The following is a 20,487-nucleotide window of genomic DNA, read 5'->3' on the forward strand; positions in this document are numbered from 1 at the left end:
TTTTTTTTTAGACTGAATGTTCATCCACTAGCCAGTAATAAAAATAATGGTTTGATTTATGATCTATTTAATGAGCCATGCCCAATGCAGCCTATAGTTGGTGCTTGATATTGAAGTAATTGCCCATAAACACCCTTAGCGACAGAAATGTAATGATAAAAATGTATGATGGTTTGATAATCACATTTTTGTCATGTTTCCGGGGAATAAAGCATCGATCAAAATGATTTGTCTATTGTCTCTTAGTGGTAGCACAATCCTGCGGCTCAGTCCCATTCAGCTAACGTGAGAAGCGTTTGGCGTGATAAAACCTCTGCTCCTCTTCGCCTCTAATTGTCTTTATTTTGGAAGGAGCTGTAGAAGTTGTGTAGACTGCACATAAAGTGAAAGCGGGGTGGGGGGGGGCTTCGCAGCTTCGCTTTAACAGCCTCGATCTTTTCATTGATCTCTCGGGTAATAAACTGCTCTTTTGTAATTAAGAGAGCACGCTCACAAGCAGGGGCTCGCTTTGAAGACAGCCGTCCTGAAGAAGCGGCTCCTCAAAGTGCTGATGGTGTAGCTTTCCCAGAGTCCGCCGCCTTTTCCGAATGCTTTCTCTCGTCTCTTCATCACTAGGAGAAAAAAAGAAAGATAGTCAGCGTGTTGGGATTGTAATAAATTTCATGTGTGCTTGTGCAGTGACTCGCTGCCCTCTCTGTGTCCCAGCGGCAGGCCGGGACGGAGAGATGGAGATTGTGACAGTGTCTGATCCCTCGCTGCTCGCCCCCTCCGACGTGTCTGCCATCGCCCTGGACTTCAAGGTGCTCCACCCGGTGGTGATAACCCGGCTAGGGGTGTTTCCCAGCGGGACCCGAGCCGAGCTTCAGAGCAACGTGACGGTGAAGCTTCTCCAGCTGGACCAGGAGGTAACGCGGCTTTGGCCTGTGAGCATAATGCATCGCGTATGCTGCGTTTCTGTGGAGCTCGGTAGAAACGCAGCCCGAGGGCAGCTGGAGGACTCTGTGCTGCTGCTGTTTGTTGAACAAACTTCAGCTCATTTTAGACTCCTGCTGTTGACAGAGCAGTGTGTGGCTGTGTTCAGTATGGAGGACGGCATCTCTGTGAATTCTTTATGGATAAAAAGTTTGAATATTTCTTTTTTTGCACTTTCCTCTTCAGGAGGCTGTGGTTACTGCTCGCTTCAGCTCCATTAGCACGGGGACCTTGGTGAACTGGATGTGGTACAAACCAGTGGAGCAGTTCATCCTGCCGAAGGTCAGTTTGTCGCTGATCCTCTGAGCTGTAGCCACGACTAAAGAAAAATGGAGTAAAAGTCCTTCAGTCGGGAATATAAGTCTTCAGAAGCTGTTTTAGTTTATTCTATTTTTTTTAAGTACTAGAAAGCTACTTTCAGCTGCTCTTATTCACAACGGGTCACTACAGCAGGTAGCTCTGCATATTTGATTTGACAGATTTGTTTTAATTGATTTTTTTAACCTGGATTTTCTTGATGCAGCCACAAAGGGATTTGTGTCTCCTCCTGGAATCAAACTAGGGATCTTTGGGTTGTTTTCATTAGCTCTGCTCGGGTTGATAACTGTGGAGGAGACGAAAAGAGAGAAACACACGAGACTTATGGAAGTTCAGGAGTTTATAAATTTATTTAACAGAAGGGATTTATCATTAATGTGAATGGGTGCCACATGCAGATTTAAAGAGGTTAACCCCCCAAATCAGAGGAGGACACATGAAGGCATTCATGTGTATGAGCTCACTCACTGAGGTTGATGTTAAATAGAATAAGTATCTGTTTGGAGAGCCTCGCTTCATTTTGTCCTCTTATATTTATATAACGGTGACCTCGCGCTGAATTTGATGTTTACCTTTGCATAAGTAAACATCCCCAACCTGAACTGATGCAGAAAAGCAACACATCAGTGCATAAAAAAGTGTTTGATGCTCACGATGTCCTGGCTTTAACACGCACCGCCAAGCGAAAGCCGTCCCCGTGTCTGCACGTACGCCTGGCGGTGATGTCAGGGGTACAAGAGTACATCGCTGCAGCAGAGGCTAGGTTCAGGGGATGTTAAATTAATCTTTCATTAACATTGTAGCGAAGCATAATGTAATCCACTCTAAAGTTTCCAAGTCTGCAGTGTCCTTGATGGTAGCTAATTACATCATTCAGATGAGATGGCGTTGGACAGCACACCCATAACATCTGTCTTTATTCCAGGGGTTTGAGGGGACGCTCGTCTGGGAGAGTCTCGACTCTGCCGCACTGACCACAGTCAACTCCTCCTCCGTGCAGCTCAGTGATGGAGGAGGCGTCCTAAAGATCTCTTCTGTATGTGTTCGCACACAGTATCTAGAAGGAGATATATGAATAACGCACTCTCATTCCTCTTTCAAGTTTCCAATAACTTAAAACTTTTTTTTTTTGCTCTTTTTCTTGGAGTTGCAGATTGCAGAGGGGATATTGCCTCATAGAAGTGCTCTTGGATTTCCTGGTTTGGCTGGAGGCTTCACATTTACTATCTATGGTTAGTCCTGCAGCAGAATAAACTTTGCACTTTTTTTTATATGATAATTGTGTGATCAAAGCCACATTTTTAAAAACAGACCAGATGTAAGAGCTCGAAAAACACCACTCACCGTGCTGCAGGCTTTTTGTATATGTTCCAAATAGAAAATAGCATTTTCATAGCCTCAACACCCGGCTGTTCCAGTATGGATTTTACCTACATGTGTTTGCATTTTGAATCATAAGAGCAGATTTGGTGTAAATCTGTGCAAAACAAAATTAAATCCATCATTCAGCATCTCTGAAGAACCGAACTAATGGTCCATTGTGCCAAACGTTATCATTTTTTCATATCGTTTTACTCGATGGTAATTAAAGTTATTATACCTCAAGCGCCTTAGGTTATTAAAAAATTTGGGCTGAATAAATATAATATTTGCACAAAAACTATTACAACTTTTTCTCTGATTACCCCGAATGTTTTCCTCACTCTGCGTCAGATGGAGACGGTCTGTCAGAGCTCCTGCGGGGCCGCCCAGCCAGGATGGAGCGCCATGCCTCCAGGCTGAGGGAGGAGGATGCCACTTTGCAGGAGGAAAGCCTCAGGCATGGCGACATGGTGTTCGTAGATGTGGTAGACACCTACAGGAACGTGCCTTCCAAACTGCTTCAGTTCTATAAATGGTATGCCAAGTGCTAATGACTCGATTCTCTGTCTCCAAATTGCCTGGGCCCTCTGAGGAAATCAGCAACCTGAAATGAAAGTGTGCCGACGCCTCAAAATGTCTCACTCTTAAAATCACGACTGCAGTCGCTCAGTCAAGAAGTAGAGTTCTGAGTCATCAGATAAAGCAAAATACACAGAGTGGTCTTAAGCTGTGATGTGATAAGTGTTATACTTATTTGCAGACCTCCTGCCCTTCATGCTCGCTGGTATTTGAAAGTAAATCCACTCTGGGATATTGTATAAAATCAGAGGGTGGGCTTTAATTAAGGCTGCATATTCCCTCTCCGGCAGGTCTGTGGGAAACGCTGACTTTAATCTACTGCTGAAGACGGATGATGATTGTTACATCGACGTGGACTCTGTATTAATGAAGATTGACCACAAGGGTCTCAAACGCAGCAATTTCTGGTGGGGGAAGTAAGTACAGTTCGGCGTCCGGTACTGTTGACAGCGTATACTTTGTGTCCACTTGTGCTTACAGTTTAACTTCAGTGCGCTGTCAGCTGAGTTTTGAACGCTGTGCACGGTTAAAAAGCTGATAGGTCACCTGAAATGGAGACTGTATTTGATGATGATGTCTCTGCCATCCTGACCCAGTTTCAGGCAGAGCTGGGCAGTGGATCGCATTGGGAAGTGGCAGGAGCTGGAGTACGCGAGTCCAGCCTACCCAGCGTTTGCCTGCGGCTCTGGCTATGTGGTCTCTCGTGACCTGGTCCAGTGGCTTGCCAACAATGCAGAGAAACTGAGGGCCTACCAGGTAGAGTACGAATGCTAAATAAGAGCGTCCGACGTTCATGATCATAACGTGAGCAGCCCATCCTGGATGTCTCGTTGCAGGGAGAGGATGTGAGCATGGGGATATGGATGGCAGCTGTTGGGCCTCAGAAATATCAGGTGAGAAGCTGAATGGTATGAACTGCCAGCTTTAGTAAAACATAAATGATTTGTTTTGCTTTATTATCAGTCTAACACTGGCATAAAATACAACTTAGCCCAGTGCTTTCACTTTCCCTTATCAACGGCAGACTGATAAAGGTCAGCGTCTGGCATTAAGAAATGTTAGAAAGGTACAGATATGAATGTGTTTAATGTTTACATTTTTCTTAGAATATAAATGGCAGCTGAATTCAACCTGTAAATATAAATGGTACTTAAATTTACAGCAATATTGATAAGATACTGTGTATTAACACATTGTTTAACAGCTCTAAGTCATATAAAAAAAACAATGTCAGACAAAGAGAAAAACAAATACTGCGTAACAAAAAGAAAACTGCACTCATTTGTACTCACTATTGGTCCTTTGAGCTTCATTAGCCAAACTTTAGCATCTCACTAATAGGCTCTGCAAGCAAAAGACACAACGTGAAATAAAAATGTGAACTGAAATGATAAAACCCCCTCTCACCCTTGAGTTTTTTAGTCTGCTAAGCACGTGCAATTTGATTTCTGTGGAGAAAAAAAGTGCAGCAAAGAGGCATGAACATTTATGATTGTTTTTCTCTTACCAGTAATTCAATATGCGGTTTGCTTTACAGCTTAACATTTTTATTACGAGCATGCGGCAAAAAAGCTTTGCTAGTGGAGTCGCAGTTTAAAGGCGTAATTGTGTTAACTGGTTTAATGTTTGTAACCCGGAGCATATCAAAATAAAATACTGCCAATTTAACCCGAGAGAAATGTGACCCAGCGTCCGCCTCATAATTAAATAAATTTTATTCCCCTTCCTGTTGCCAGGATCCCGGCTGGCTGTGCGAGAAGGAGTGCTACCTGGACATGCTGTCGTCCCCCCAGCACACGGCCAACGAGCTGCACGTTCTGTGGGATAGGAAAAGAGCCTGTGGAGACCCCTGTGGATGCCCCTGGGACCACTGAATGTGGTTCACACTACACTCACTACGTGACACTGTGGGTAAAATGCACTCGACACTAGCTGTCAGGTCATTTTCTGTAATATTTTTTTCTTAAAACACTAAACTGAGCCATTGTCAGTTACTAGAATTATGATTATTATATTATAAAAAAAACCCACTTAGATTTGGAAATGTGGGACACTCTGTAGGGAAAATAATGTCAAACTTTGCAGGTTCGTAATATTAACAACATAAACCATTTGCAGCTTAAAGAAAAAAAGACCTCACCTTTAGCTGTAGCATCCTGCCGGTATTTGTATCATGAAGTCGGTTATTAAATTTGAAAATGTCAAAATGTGGGAAGACTGCAGATGAAAAGATGCTTTATTAATGTAACTGTCAGGGATGGTACAAGAACCATGTGCAATACCAGCGTGTGAAGGTCATCATGTTCAGGGTGATTGCTGTGAGACTGAGTACTTTATTCTAATTGTTGGTACTCTGGAGGCAGAGCTGAACCTTTTTTTGGTTTAATGCAGATATTTGATGGCGTTTTAACGATGATTCCTCTGCATTGCTATGTTTTGTAAATTTATTGTCTGAAGCTTTTCATCTTCTTTACTGTTTGTAGGTTTATGATGGGCTTTCTCACAGACACACACAGTTTGTACTGTAATTGTTATTGTGCAGATAGTGATGTGGCCTTACTGTATTTGTTAGGCGTCATACTGTACCCATGTTAACACTTGTGATATTGACAGATTTTTTGGGGAACTTGACAAAGCAGTCGGAGCGACTGTGGAATAGACTCACTCGTTTAACACGGTTTTATGAAAGCCTCCTCAAAGGTAATAAAGAACACTTGAGAGAGATTAATGGCTCACTTGTTGTTTATTTTGGGAACGATGAACGCAGTAAACTTGGGGGCGCTGCTGATGCTGCTGTGCTCAGTCCACACTGGATACGGACCACACAGGTCCTTTTTTTCCCCACTTAAAAAGGAACAGGAATCCTATTCTTCTCCTAAGAGAGTAACAGCGCTGGAGTTTTGAAGCAGAGGATGTGTTGGCACCAAACTGATCAGTGTTTTCATGTAATCTATAAGACCAAGGCTTCTTTGGACACATGCTTCTTTTAGGGGGATCTGTTTGTTTAGCCATGTGATTGATGCTGAGTCCCCACAATTAGATTTCCTCCCTGTATATTTTCTTTTCTTTCTTTTTCTAATTAATTTATTTTTGGGGATAAATAATGAAAGATGATGCTGAATGTTTTACTAATGGAGGACAGTTTGAGTCGTTTGTTTTATTTAGGCCCGTCCCACCTGCCAAGAAATCTGTTCCTGCACTTAACTTGACATTCGAGCAGGCATTCCTCTTCTTCTCCTAACCACCCTCCTCCTCCTCCCTCCCATCGTATCCTTTCGCCTCCTCTCTTTCACTGAGCAGCATGATAACAAAGTCATATCCGCATCTGTTCCACTCTCCAGCATAGATAAGCGCGGCGTTTTCCGCCCCATCAGCCTTTCTCGCTGATTCACATCGAAGCCCTTCATTGTGAACTGGGAGAAGCGTGGAAATGACACACTGACGGGAGGGGAAAAAAAGGTCACTTCTGCTTTCCGTGCCGATGATTCTTTAGGGGAAGAAGTTATTAAATTTGTCTAAACTTTGATGAGCGCTGGAGGGATACTCATGCAAAATGTTTAAATTATTAGCTCTAGAGATATTCTTCATCTCTTCTGAATCCTTTTATTCGAGTCCTGTCCTCACCAGAATCTGTCATCGTGTGAAACAAATTGTTCCGTGTTTACTGTCAGATTGCAGTTATGTATTACACTTTAAATCTCCTCAGGCTTTTCTATTATTATAATAATTTAACAGCTCGGCCGAGTGTTTTCTTCCGTTAAGTTTGCCACTGTTCGTTTTCAGAATAACGTGTAATTATGAACTTCCTCATATTTGGAGGGAAGATGAGCTCCTGTTTGGGCTTAAGCAAGAGATAGAAGGTACAAAGTGATGTCGTCTAGGGGGAACACTACTTAAGAATTCCTTGTTTTTCCGAGCGATCAATACTTGTGAACATATACGCTCTCAAGGCTGGACGCTTAAAGGCTAAAGAAGCCAAAGTGTAAAAGTGCCACAGCAGTAAAACGAGCGGAACGAAAAGATCTCAGCTCATCTAACTGACCCAGAATCTGTGATTCATTCATACGTTTGATATTAATAGACCCCACACGTTCTGAATTGTTCTATGCCCTCAAGCGTGTATGTAATCTTTTCTAAGTGACGACAAGAGTACAATTCCCTGAACTACTGACTTCTTTCACTCTATTAATATTTTGCCATGAAAGTGCAATCATCCGTTTAGACTGTGACAAGCGCTGCTCAGAGAAAATAGAAGGAAGTTGGGCGCTGGAGTTAATTGTATTTATAAAATCCTTTTCATCGTTAGTCTCACCTCTTCCAAAAACTCATCTTCTCGTGGTGCAGAGTGAATACGAGAATGTGTTGACATTACAAATCTGAGTCTCATTTTCGGGATGGGTTTGGCAGACACTTAATTTTTGCTTGAGCAATTTAAAGATTTCTTTTTTTCCCCTCTGAGGAAACCCACACAGGCCAGTCTGAGTTTATACCTACAATTTCACACAGTTACAGAATTGTTACAATATTTTTCCTTGCAGCCGAAGTTTTTATGTTGCTTTGGGTATATTTGGACTCTTGATACTGATGCTTCAGCAGGTCAGAATTTTAATGTTGGTTCATTATTTTTGGCTATTTCAACTCTTGACCTGCTACTTTCAGTCATTTCATTGATTACTTTTATCCAAACTAACTGCTGATTATTTTCCTTTTAATGTATCTGCCTATTTTAATTTATTTCAGCTATACATGTTTCTATTATCTACAGTCTCCATGCACATCATTGGAGCTTTACGAGTACAAAGCTGCACCCTGCTTTCAGAATTGCTTTAATTCTTCATGGCAGATCCAGCTAGGTTCTGGAAACATTCTAATAAACGTTGGTCCATATCGACTTTATAACATCACCCATTTGCTGCATATTTGACAGCTTCACCTGTCCTGTTCCACCACATCCCAGAGATGCTCTATTGGATTGAGATCTTATTACTCTGGAGGCCATCTGAAACCAGTCTGAGAATATTTGTGACATGAAGTGATCCATGATGAAAGCAGCCATCAGAAGATGGGTGCACTGTGCTCATAAAGGGTTGGGCATGGTCAGCAACAGCAGTAGTTTGTGGAGTATCACCTGCAAAAGCAGAAATATTGAGGTGTAACATTAGCATTTAAATGCTACATTTGGTGACACCATGAGTGCAGTGGGTATCTGGGTTGATCTCATTATCAGCAAATGTGTTTTAATTTGAAAAAGATTTTACTCCAAACTGTGAGGCCATGAACAAAAGGCAAAAATAAAAGATGTTGATATGGAATTTGAAATGGTAAGTAATTACAATTCATTCCAACATTAATCCCCGGTGACAGTAATAACCCGTGCCTTTTGTTTTTCACACGTGTGATTACTCACATCACATGATCAGTACTGGGTCTGTGGGTTCAATATTCATGACCCTTCAACATTTGCTATTGGAGTTAAAGGAGCCCGTTGGATAAAACAAACTTCAAGAAGTCCAGTTGTCTCATTTTTTTATTTTATTTTTTAAAGCTCTTTAGACCACCTTGACCTGGATGACTGAGAACCTGCAAGTACAGCTAATTACACTTTGTCACATCCAAATGAACAAAATGACCCTTTAAGCAGACAGATTTGGAATCATGTAGCAGTGTGTCTGATTTCACCTACATTAGAGACTATATTAAAACCTACCTGTTGTTTTAAACTGAACTCGCCTGGATTCAGATGAGGCACAGCTGTCTCAGATCTCAGGAGCTTACACTGTGCTGAGAGCCATGCATCTGCATACTTATTCAAACATCTCCAGATTCTTAGACTTTCCTCGCAAAGCATTACACATTTCTGTCAATCAGCCTCCTCTTCTCTCCCCCCTCCTCCTCTTCCTCCTCTCTGTGCACTAAAACGAGGGGGAAATCATTTATTCATGACACCCGGCATTCCAAAACCAGCATTTCTGCCCGACTCTGATTCGCAGGAATGAGGAGATATTATTAGATGCACAACTATGTCCTAATGGGGCAACGGTTTCATTCCCAATTTGAAACCGCGCTCACGTCTCTCTCTGATTTCCATGGCTTCTACAGCGTCTCAGCCTGGCGAGGTTATGACTGCCCCCCACCCTTTTTTTTTTTTCTCTTCTTTTTCCAAACATTTGCAGAGCGCAGCTGTGAGACGTGTGTGACACATCGGGTGGAGGGCGTCGTCCAGCTAATCCATTACATTGATACAGCCGTGGAAATGCCGAGTGAATCGCGAGTTTCATAAGCCCACTTGACCCCTGCTGCAGTAACGCGGCAGATTTACCGTGATAGTGTTTGTGAGAGATAATTAGTAGAGCCATTACTGAACCATTACTGACAGTCATTCTGTCTTAAGAGGATCGTGAATTAGCTCATTGGTCTGATGATGATGAGATTCTTGGAAACCACTCAGTCATTTAATGTAACCTGATGTGACGCCATGTGTGCAAGAAATGCCACGATGTCAGCTCAGTGAATAGTTTCTCCCCCTCAGTTCAGCATTAAATGGGCTCTCCTTCTGTTTAGGATTGCACTTGATGGATTTCTAAAAGAAACTGCGCTTTAGAGGATGACTTTTGCTCCCTGCGAGTCATGTAATGTAGCTCAAAAGCATGTTTGTAGACTTCACCTACCTGATGAACGCTACATTTATTTTTAAACCCCACCTCTTGCCCCAGTTTGTAAGACTGGATATCTGTCGTTATGTGTAATCTTCAAATCAAAGCAGAAATGACCCCGGTGTCTCTGTTCCCTTCAGACAGCGCCGTATCTGCACATGGCCATGTCGAGCTCAGAAGACAGATTTATATAAGCTACAGTGATTGCATGCGGAAACAAGTGAGCACTTTGTTGCTCCTCTTTATCCCCGATAAGACATCAAGACGCAGTGAGGGTTTTTTGGGGGGTTTTTTGCAAGCGACTGAGTGCTGGCAGAATTATGCATGAGAACATGTTGTTCTGGGATCGGTGACATGAATATTATAAAATGAAGGAAGCTTTTTATGAAATCCATGAATCAAGTGGTTTTAAAAACATCTACAAAGAAAGCCCAACTTTACATCCACATCAAATTGACCCTGCTAACAGGAAGTGTCTGTAAAACTAAAACCAAGTGTGGGTTATTCTTCCACTGTTGTCCAAAGGTTATTGCCAAAATATCAGCGTGCCACCAGGGTGACATGTTTTCTTTTCATTACTATGAAGTCTGAGACTGTGGTTTCTTTTGTGTCAGCCCAGCCTGGAGCTATTGACTGCACACCAAATCTGCAGTCGATGGTGGTCCCCAACAATTGGCCAGGAGTTTTAATAGTTTTTCAGGCTTTTCAGAGAATGAAAGACCACTTTTTCAAAGTGTCAACGGACAACTTTTCCCTCCCTCTGCTCGCTTTGCAAAGATTGGATCATTTTCTCTTGGGCAAACCTGCTTACTGTTAAGTAAGCAGGTTTGCCCACTTACTGATTAAACCGAATATCTCATTTGGATCCTCCCAAGTCTCAGCTCTCTACAATCATATGAACGCCTGTCTGAGGTTAACTGCTGTTTAATGTTTGGTTTCTTTCCCATGTTTTTAACCTCCTCTGCCAGGATGGCTCTCGTCTTCTTTTGTTTTTTTTATTCCATCACAGAGCTTCTAGTAACCACTAGTTCAGGCACCTGAGGAAAGCTACTTGTAGTTGCAGAATCAAGGCTTCATTTTTCTGGGAAGTTTTCTACAAGTGGCAGACACAGCTGCATGAAAGAGGCTTACAGAGAACCAATCTACGGTAAATGCTGATGGTTGATTATTCTGTAGCCACTGGGCCGTGAACATTTATCACACAGTGAGAAGTTAAAGCAAAAACAAAACAAAAACGCTGAACACAGTGGTAGTAGTTTCGGGAGGGCGAACATTGTAGATTTTTGGTCATTTCAGGGGATTTTATGACTGTGTTCACCATGTCGACTGTTTTATGTCACAGAAGCCACTGAGCGGTCATGTGGGTGGTTTTCTTCGGAGTCTACTGTGGAAAATTTTAATATCCTGCCAGGTGCTTCAGTGAAGGACTGCAGTGGTTCTGCCAGCTCAGAGGTGCAAATCTGTGCAAGGTGAAACCTCCAGCGATCGCGTGAAAACTTACCCACATAGTTGAGCAACAAGAAGAATATAGAAGCTAATGGTATGATTCAATTCAACAGAATCACCAGAAAGGCAGCGAAGGAGTACACACGGTGCCCGATATTTACATTTTCAGAAACAAGGTTTTCAATTTTTTTTTTCTCTTGTTGTCACAAGAATATTTATGAAATATCCATCAGAGTGCTACCAAGCAACACAGATGTGTAAAGCACGGCCCAGTGATAAATAATCCAAAGCTTGCAGAGGATGAGGGAGACAGTGAGCGAGCACAAAAGCTATTCTGTTTTGCTCTCAAACAGAATTCAGACACCGTGGGTGAGGAAAATCAATCTAGTCAACCTAGAGAGCGCGAGAGAGCGAGGGGGAGAAGAAATGAGAACCGTGAGAGGCTTTGATTATTGCGATGGACTTAAGTCAGCTCTGCGAAAGCCACTTCATACATCTCCACTATTTATCAAATCAGAAATGCATTTGCATCACATTTTCCTGCACTTGCGGCTGCTTGGAAAGCAAATTAGCAGAGGTGCTGGTCCCACAGATTTATTAAAAAAAATGGACATTTTGATTAATAGATGCTTTTTTCTTTCCTTTTTAGTGAAACCACAATTCAATCTTAAGGACACGTAATTAATTGAATTGCAGCTGTCAAGATCTGGGGCTTCACTGAGTGAACAGAGCTGTCGAGGACAGATAGCCACCCTCCGCAGCTCTGCCCGTCTTTCAGCAGCTCAGGAAAAACTCACCACAGTATTAACAGAAGCTAACGCAGGATTTAGATGAGCGGCACCCAGTTTGGTTTTGTTGTCTTGTTTTTTCAGACCAAGCACCAACCGCATCCAGAAGAGCCAGGCTCTGTATGCATGTATTCAGTCAAGCTTCCTCAAATCAAAGCAGGCAATTCTATAATAATCTCAGAGGCCGTACTGTTCAGCATGCAGATGTAAAAGCACCGATAACCTTGAAAAATAAATACACATCTGCTGTAACAGGAGACAGCTTATGATTACATACACTACAGATAATGATGCCTCTGTTCTGTAATGATGGGCCCATGTGTTGTGGTTGTGTGTGTGCAGGATAAATGAGAGACACACACACTGGTAGGTTTGGACAACTTTTCTCCCTTAATCACCGAAATTATCATTTGAAAGCTGCATTTAGTATTTACTCAGGTTAGCTTTGTCCAATGTTAAAATTTGCTTGATGATCTGAAACATGTAAGTGTGACAAATATAGCGTGATAAATGTAAGGGGTCGAACGCTTTCAGTTTCCTATTCAGACCCCTTAGTACCAACTGAACACTGTTTAAACAGCACAGTCTGAGTATTGTTGAAGACTGTCGCCAGGAAGTCACGTCAAAAAGCTCAAACTTTCTTTCTATAACCTTTATTTAACCAGGTTACTCCCACCAGGAGCCAAGATCTTTTTTTTCCCTTTAAAAACAAAGGAGACATGGCCAAGCGGGCAGCAGCAAACAGATTGAATTAGCAACATTAAACCGTTTCTTCACCGGGAAACATACGTAACCTGATGTGTAGCTCTGGAGAAATGTAGCTACATGTCAGGTTGGCCTGTAAAAAGTTGTAATTGTCATTTCTTATGTTGGACTGCTACTGTATATGTGAGCAAAACTTTGTCCTTAAAAACTGTTGGAAATTATTAACTGCATCTCCTGACATAATAGACAGCTGTTTCGGGGGGTTAACCACACACAGAGGACATTAGGTGACACTAAAGGGCAGAAATGTCATTGTATGAAAAGAATCAGAATATCTGAAATATTTTAAACTTTAAGATATGTTGTAAATAAAAAAAATTTTAAAGGTGCGTTTTGTGGCAAAAAGCTATTTCAGTTTCAAAAAGAACAGATTCTTTGTGAAGTGTGACTTTCATAAATTTTAAAATGTTATCAGTATTTCATCTTTTAAATTGACATAACATTCATGGATTTTATTTAATCTAACCCCCCCCCCCCACATTTTTATAACTTAGACTTTCCAGTTTCACTTCAGCTTTCCATTTATTAAGCTTATTTTAAAAAAAAAAAAAGAAATTTCAGTAACAATGTTATCAATTACCAGTGCAATTCATTAAAATTAGTCAATTAAATTTATACATCCAGATTATAACAACCCCTGCTGTTATAGTGACTCAATTCATTATATAATATATTTTTGCAATTGTAATTTTTATTACTAGCACTACTCCAGTGCTGAAGAATCTCCATGAACAGCTTCTGTCATTTGCACATCTGTCCTCAGATTAGTTACTGTAATAGATTCAAAAGATCAAACTGGCACTAATGCCAGGAACTGCTTTCCACAGGTGATCTTTAAAGAACCTTTTTTATTAAATAAGTACAAACAAGGTGTTACTGCACAGAGTTGTTTCCTAATAAATACCAGTATGACACTAATGAAGTGTTCGAGGTGTAAAGACCCCTGTTGAAACAAAAACATAAACACAGTATTCAAATACTGAGAGCATGAGCAACAGGAAAACTATTTTGCATGTAAAACCAGTGTGTTACGTAACAAGGAGACAGTACAGTGGTGGAGGTCTTTCCTATAAGCTTGGCACTCTGGTGGTTTGATGATTAAGGAGCCCCAAACCACATATAAGCCCAAGACATCCACATCCTATTTTTAAACATGAGAGGGGGGGGGAAGAGACTTGCTCTTAGATAAACAATTTACATTTGCTTACAAGGAGGGGAGAAATACATTTATGCACTGTTGTGCACATCAAAAGGCGTAAAAGCTTTTTTGCTATCTTGGTAGTTTTCATTTTCAGAAAAAATGGAAAAAAAACAAACAAAGTTAATTTCAATTCATGTCTTCCGCTGATTGAACTGTTACACGTTGATACAAAAGTTTGTTATGTGTACAATAAAGCAACTCTTGCAGGATGCCTTCATGAACACAAAACCAAAAGGCAACATTTGGGACTGGTCTGCTTTCTGAATTCAGTCATGAAGACTCAGCATAGTGTGTGAAGGAGATGTTCTGGTATGTACTGAGGTTTTCAGGAATGTGCGTGTCTGTATCAGTGCATCAGCTAAGGATCTGTGTGCTGGAGTGCATGGGAGTCACGCAGCATTTAAGGTAAATATGCGGTCAGTGGTTTTGGCTGGAGGGCGGCTCACAGCTAGACTCTGCTGTGGCCTCGGCCTCGTGATGCATCTGGCTAAGATGTTTGACCAGGCTTTCCAGCTGAGGGTTTCCCCCAAACTCCCTAATGAGCCGGTAGGCCTCAATCTCCAGTTCCCGCAGAGTCTGGCGGGTGTAAGCAAATGAGCCCACCTTTTCCAGGTAGTCCACGCAGTATCGTTTGATGTCCATGTTCTCAGTGCGCTGCCTCAGGATGTTCTGCACCTGAGTGCTCTCCGGACGTGACCATATGGCATGAATGGTGGGGAAGGAGAACTTGCCCTCGGTCAGATCCTCGCAGAAACTCTTGTTCTCGCTGTACTCGCGGGAACTCAAGTTGGCGTAATCGTCACGGATCTGGAAAAAAAGGCCCAGTGTGTCCAAGAGGGGTTTCAGGTCCTGCTTCCAGTCTGAGAAGAGCTGCATCAGGCCTACAGCGAGGCCGAACAGCCCTCCTGTCTTCTGCAGCACCATTTTGCGGTACTCCTGCTCGGTGGGACAGGTGTAGGTGTCTCTCCAGTGGATGTCGAGGCCCTGACCGCGATGCAACTCAAGAAGCTGACGGGTAAACACTCGCACCGCCTCAGGGTGCTCCAGGATCAGCACCTTCTCCAACCCCAGGAAGTACACGTAGTTGGCCGAGTTGATAACAGAAGGAACGCCATAGATGCTGTGTGCCACAGGGAAGCCTCGACGCAGCTTGGAGCTATCCTCAATGTCATCTATCAGCAGGCTGGCATTGTGTAGCATCTCAGTCACCTCAATGATCACCTGGACATAAGAACAAGTGTGTTTGTGTTAATTCATATAAAAATGTATCCGGAAGTAAAATATCTTCTTGTATAGTTGTTAATGTTTTATCTTTACGAGAGCTTCCAGTGCAGAGGAAATATTTTTAAAGAAACAAACAGTCTCTCCTCCAGCTCAAACAGACTCCAACAGGTTGTCAGAGGCTCTGCGTAAATTATGCATTACAACTTGTATACAGCAGAGGGTGCCATGTCTACACTCTTGTCTGCACTGCTCCACAAGTCAAAGTCTTCATCAGTAAACAAAACAGTTGGTGCTGAAACAAGCTAAGCAGTCAGTCTGAGCATGAAGAGCTCAGCAAAGATGCACTCTGGCCCGGAGCAGACTCACACTGTGACGGAGCAGCTGTCAGGAGAGACACAGAGCTTTGACGAGGTTATAGGAAATGCATGGTTGAGCAATTAGAGGCGTCATTGCTGGGCTTGGTGCACTTTAACCTCCTCCACAGAGACGATGAGGAAGGCTGAATGCTTAACCTTAGTCATTACGATGAGTGTACTGACAAGCCTTTTAATACAATATGACCTACCAGCCTCAACATCCAGAGCACTGCTGTGGTGAGTCAAGGGCACTGTAGATATATTCTACCCTGATCTTCACCACTATGTGGCAGCACACATGTACCACATACTGTTTATGCTGTGCTTCACGAACCAATGCCAAATAATAGTATTCATTTATCAGTGGAAAACCGAGCCCCACACATACACACACACACCCCGTTAACCCAAAAACAGCCCACGTCGACTCACAACAGTCACAGTGGCCATCAGGTGTCTGCTGTCCTGAGCTGGCCTTACAGCCTGCTCGAGTGCCCTGCTGATTTAAAAGACAAGTGGGGTGGCCTGGTAATGAAAGCTGTTTGTATGAGGCCTGAGAGCACAAAGAGTGACTCAGTGGGTCAGGCAGATGGCCAAGGCTAGGCCAGTTGAGCAGTTTATCAGCCAAACACAACCTTTCCTTCGGCAGGGTCCCAAACACTTGCTCACCCTGAAACCTCAGTGAGCCACTTACAAAGCAGGGGACGTGGGTAAAGCTACAATAAATGCATGCATGAACATGAAAATGTATTATTTAGATGGAAAAAACAAACAAACAAACAAACAAACAACCAACAACAACAACAAAAACCACATTCTGAAATATTTAAAAAGGTTCACTGCAAATTACAATGCACCATCAGGGGAAAAAAACAAAAAAGAAACAATGGCTCAATCAACTTGAAATTCAGCTAGAGCGCTTCAGATAACAGCAGCAGCAATCAAACCCGAACACAAGCACAAACAATTTTCAGGTTTTGGACTTTTAAGTGTCTCCATTCTCCAAGGAATTTAATGAGTCAGGCTGTCACTGCATAATGCTGTTTGAGCCCCGAGTGCCACTACTCCGCAAGTCTATATTGATTATCACAAGAGGTTAGTGACGCAGAAACTCAGTTTGCTAAAGCTATAATCAGTAATCTATTAAAAATGCAGAGACACATTCACAAAAAACAAGCATACCGAGTCTGACATGATGACAGGAGGTAAATGAAAACAACAAGCCAGTTATGTTCTGCCATAAAACCGTCACACTTGGCGAGATTACAGCAGGTGATCACATTTATACCTGAAGCAGGCTGCAGCACTGGTCACTCACACCATGCCTACTGGATTGTGTCATTCACAAAAAAATAGCTTCATTCATCCATTTTAGTGTTTATGGATGGATTTATAATATTCTGCCAATGTTGAAAAATCCACAGCTGTTATCTGGGATTCATTAAAAAATAAATAATCATGTTAGTATTTATGCCGAGTTCCCATATTTTGCCTTCACACGCTCTTGTTTTAATAAGAGCAAACAGAAGCGTATCATTTTTAAGCAGTGCAGTGAAGCCAGAGAAATTTCAACTATGTGGATAAGTGAGCTCTGAACTAATTAAATAACTGACTACTGTGAGAGAAATCCTGTAATACAGGTTTATTACAAATAGTTATCCACATTTCTAACCTGACACCTCTTCCGGGCACACAGCGATAGTGATGTTAGTCACCGTAGCAATAAATGTGAGGACTAGGTAACAAATAGTGAGCCCATAAATAGCTGCTTAAACCAATGCTGGTTAACTGGTTGGGGTCAATACGTGAAGTGAAGGTGAAGATGGTAGAAATGGTTTGTACTACAACCAGTGTCTCTGGTAATAACTAGATCAGAGTTATGACGTTAGAAAATGTGAACCCTATACACAGAAAAAAAATAAGTTTTAATGTTGTATTTTTAGCTATTATGTGGGTCATGTCCTACATCTGTCCCCTGGCACCGCATCCCCCTTTTGCTGAACATCAATAGTGGTGCTTGCATGAACACATACACATGAATGACTAGTCCTCAGCTATGGAATCCAAGTCAAAACAAAAAGTCAGAGGTAAACAGAGTTTAACAGTGTGTGAACAGATTTGTTTGCCTTCACTGCCAATGCTGCTGGCTTGCTGGTATTCTGGATCTGAGGATTGAGTCAAAGCGACCTGCATAGGCTTTATAGCTACTGTTTCAAAGCAGGCCTCAACATGCTAAAATCCCCCCCGTGTTTCACAACTGTTCTGTTAGTTAAATAAATAAATCAGTAATAACCTACTGCAGAGCAGACATGTGGCATAAAATAATTTATATTATTTTATACTCATTAGTAATGGTCACTATGGGCTCAGATGTGTTTCGCATCTCCCAAATGATTCTTTGTACAAAAAAAAGAAAAGAAAAAAAAGAAAAGAAAAAAAAGTTAGAAACGTTTGGGAATATCAATCCATTCTCTTCCACGTATCCAATTCAGGGTTGCAGGGACCTGTGGATTGTGGGAAGAAGCCAGAGTACCCGGCGAGAACCCACACAAACAAACCCAGTAGCAATGCGAACCACAGCGCCACAGTGCTGCCCATGTTTTAAGAGTAAAACTTTCCAAATCTCAGACTAGTTTGTCCAAATTTCCATTTAAATGCATAGCAAATTAGTTAATAGACACTCACCTAACGTCTTCCATAGATTATTGCTGAAGAACCAGTTGACATTTGTTGTCTTGGCTGATAACGTCACATTAATGGACTGAACAGAGAGGCGGTTCAAAGAATTACCATTTTAAGCCATTTTGAGACAAAGTTGTACAAACCAATTCACCTTGATTAAAGCTAAAATACTCCCATACACGGCAGAGACTTTTCTTCACTATTCTGCACAACTTACTGAGCTCAACATCTTCATATCAGTTTTCAAAACAGAGAAGTATCAGTATTTTAACCTTATTTTACCAAAATGCATGGTTTGGAAAATTTCCTGTTATAACGTATGATACTGATGCTGCTGACTATCTAACCTGGTCCAGCTTTTACTGTGATGTGATCGTCTGCAGGTCATCCGCTGCATGTAATAATAACCTCGTCAGATATTACAAGTTCAAATGCCAGCCCGTGCATTTGAAATACTTTAAGCATGCCTTCAATATTCCAGTAGTTACATTTTTGTCCACATTATATTTCATGAGAACCTGACATTGATTCCTAGTCTTTTTTCCCCCTCCCCTGTTGTCCCACTCTGTCACAAAAACATGAGAAGCTCTTGGCCTGAGGTTGCGAGCACTCATGAATATGTGTTTCTAAAGTAAAAGACTGTATATAAAAAAAATATAGCATCAACAGTGTCAGAGAAAACAAAAGGAAAGCCATCAGCTAAAGGTCACAAGGAAAATGATGAACACGGGGAATTTCCCCAAGCCTCCACCACCTGTGCTGTCATACGCAGTACAGAAGCACATATGGGGCTTGATAAAAAAATGCACTGCCAAGTGAACGAGAGAGAGTACCGCTGTCACTGCCTCCATCTATCTGAAGCCATGGTTGTTTCCATGGCGGCGGCAACGATGACTTCTTGGCAGTACACTAATGATGACGAGGAGCGCGCTCTCAATCTACATTGTGGGGTTCAGCAGGAGTTTATGGCGCTTCTACAGAGACTGAGGGAGACGCGTGGAAGAGACAGGGCTGTTATATCTGAAGTAGATTTAAACCAACTGCTGCACCGTAACAGGGAAGTATCCACTAAAGTGGAATTATCAGGAGAACGCGAGTAGATGTTCACACAGCTTGCTTATGAATGCACGTCATACACCCTGTCAACAACATCGCAGACTCAACCAAACTCAAAACTAAGGATTCATAAAGTGTTTTCTCAGCTTTAATAAATTTGACCTACATACAGTGTGAAAATAATCAAACATGACACTGCAGGCTAAACTGTTTAGGTTATTCTTTTTGCAATCTGAGTTTATTTCAATCTGCTGTAAAAGCTGCAGAATGTGATTAAAGACTGAGGTAAACAGTGTCTCATGGGAACCGCTGACATGACCGCACTGATGACAACTTTATTACTTTTCCCCACAAACTGTATCCGTGTACTTATTTTTTGTTAAATAGATGCCTGAAAATGGTCATCAAAAATAAGACTGGACTGCTCTTTGGAAACTACGGGAGACTATACAGGAGACAACCGTGTGAGACCTCCGGGCTTTACTGCAGAGCTAAGATTCCTCTATTTGTGAGGGGTTTATAAAACATTCAGGACAAACAGACCTGTTGAACAGCAACTGTAATGAGACCCGACAGGCTCAGCACTTCTGCATTTTCCACCATAAAAAGGCATGCAGATTCAGAAAACACAGATTAGGTAGCTTTGTCAATGCAAACAAGAACAGTATTGAGTCAGTACAATGCTAATGCTATCAGTATAATAGGATCAATAGCCTGATCGCCCTAAGGAGACAAAGGCAAGGGCCCTGCTCAATAAAACCAATAAATCCAGAATGGCTAATCTGAAATTCATTTGACAGAGAAAAAGGGAGGAATTCAAGAAATTTCAATCTGCCTGCGGTCTGTATTTCAATGTGTCTGTAGCACTCTAATCAGGCAGCCAAGAACATGCTACAACAATCTAATGGATGAGTGGAACTGTAGGTTTTTACTCTGGAAGCAGTCCGTGACTTGAATCCACTAATCCCCGTCTCACAAAGGTGATCAGAGCACAAGAAGCTGAAAAAGAAGTAGCCTTTCACTGGAGATTAACGCAAGTACAGTACATCTTAAATACATAAACATTCACCAGATGCTGTCTAATA

General features: G+C 41.9%; 2 protein-coding genes across 5 annotated transcripts in view; one reads left to right on the forward strand and one right to left on the reverse strand.

Annotated features, from left to right (window-relative positions):
* Positions 1-5,955, forward strand: part of b3galnt2 (beta-1,3-N-acetylgalactosaminyltransferase 2) — an 8,673-nt gene extending 2,718 nt beyond the window's left edge. The window contains exons 4-12 of the mRNA XM_005742441.2: positions 706-905; positions 1,159-1,254; positions 2,216-2,326; positions 2,444-2,522; positions 3,004-3,187; positions 3,522-3,647; positions 3,828-3,987; positions 4,068-4,124; positions 4,968-5,955. Of these exons, the coding sequence (XP_005742498.1) occupies positions 706-905; positions 1,159-1,254; positions 2,216-2,326; positions 2,444-2,522; positions 3,004-3,187; positions 3,522-3,647; positions 3,828-3,987; positions 4,068-4,124; positions 4,968-5,105 (1,151 nt within the window). The 3' untranslated portion in view covers positions 5,106-5,955. The remainder of the gene's footprint in view (positions 1-705; positions 906-1,158; positions 1,255-2,215; positions 2,327-2,443; positions 2,523-3,003; positions 3,188-3,521; positions 3,648-3,827; positions 3,988-4,067; positions 4,125-4,967) is intronic.
* Positions 5,956-13,554: 7,599 nt separating this feature from the next.
* The window catches only part of ggps1 (geranylgeranyl diphosphate synthase 1), a 16,813-nt gene continuing 9,880 nt past the window's right edge, over positions 13,555-20,487 (reverse strand). For all 4 annotated transcript variants that reach the window (XM_005742448.2, XM_005742446.2, XM_005742447.2 and 1 more), the window contains one exon: positions 13,555-15,305. In XM_005742448.2, the coding sequence (XP_005742505.1) occupies positions 14,502-15,305 (804 nt within the window). In that variant the 3' untranslated portion in view covers positions 13,555-14,501. The remainder of the gene's footprint in view (positions 15,306-20,487) is intronic.

This window comes from Pundamilia nyererei, unplaced genomic scaffold (genome assembly GCF_000239375.1).
Source record: "Pundamilia nyererei isolate P.nyererei 1_Seehausen unplaced genomic scaffold, PunNye1.0 scaffold00120, whole genome shotgun sequence".
NCBI lineage: Eukaryota > Metazoa > Chordata > Actinopteri > Cichliformes > Cichlidae > Pundamilia > Pundamilia nyererei.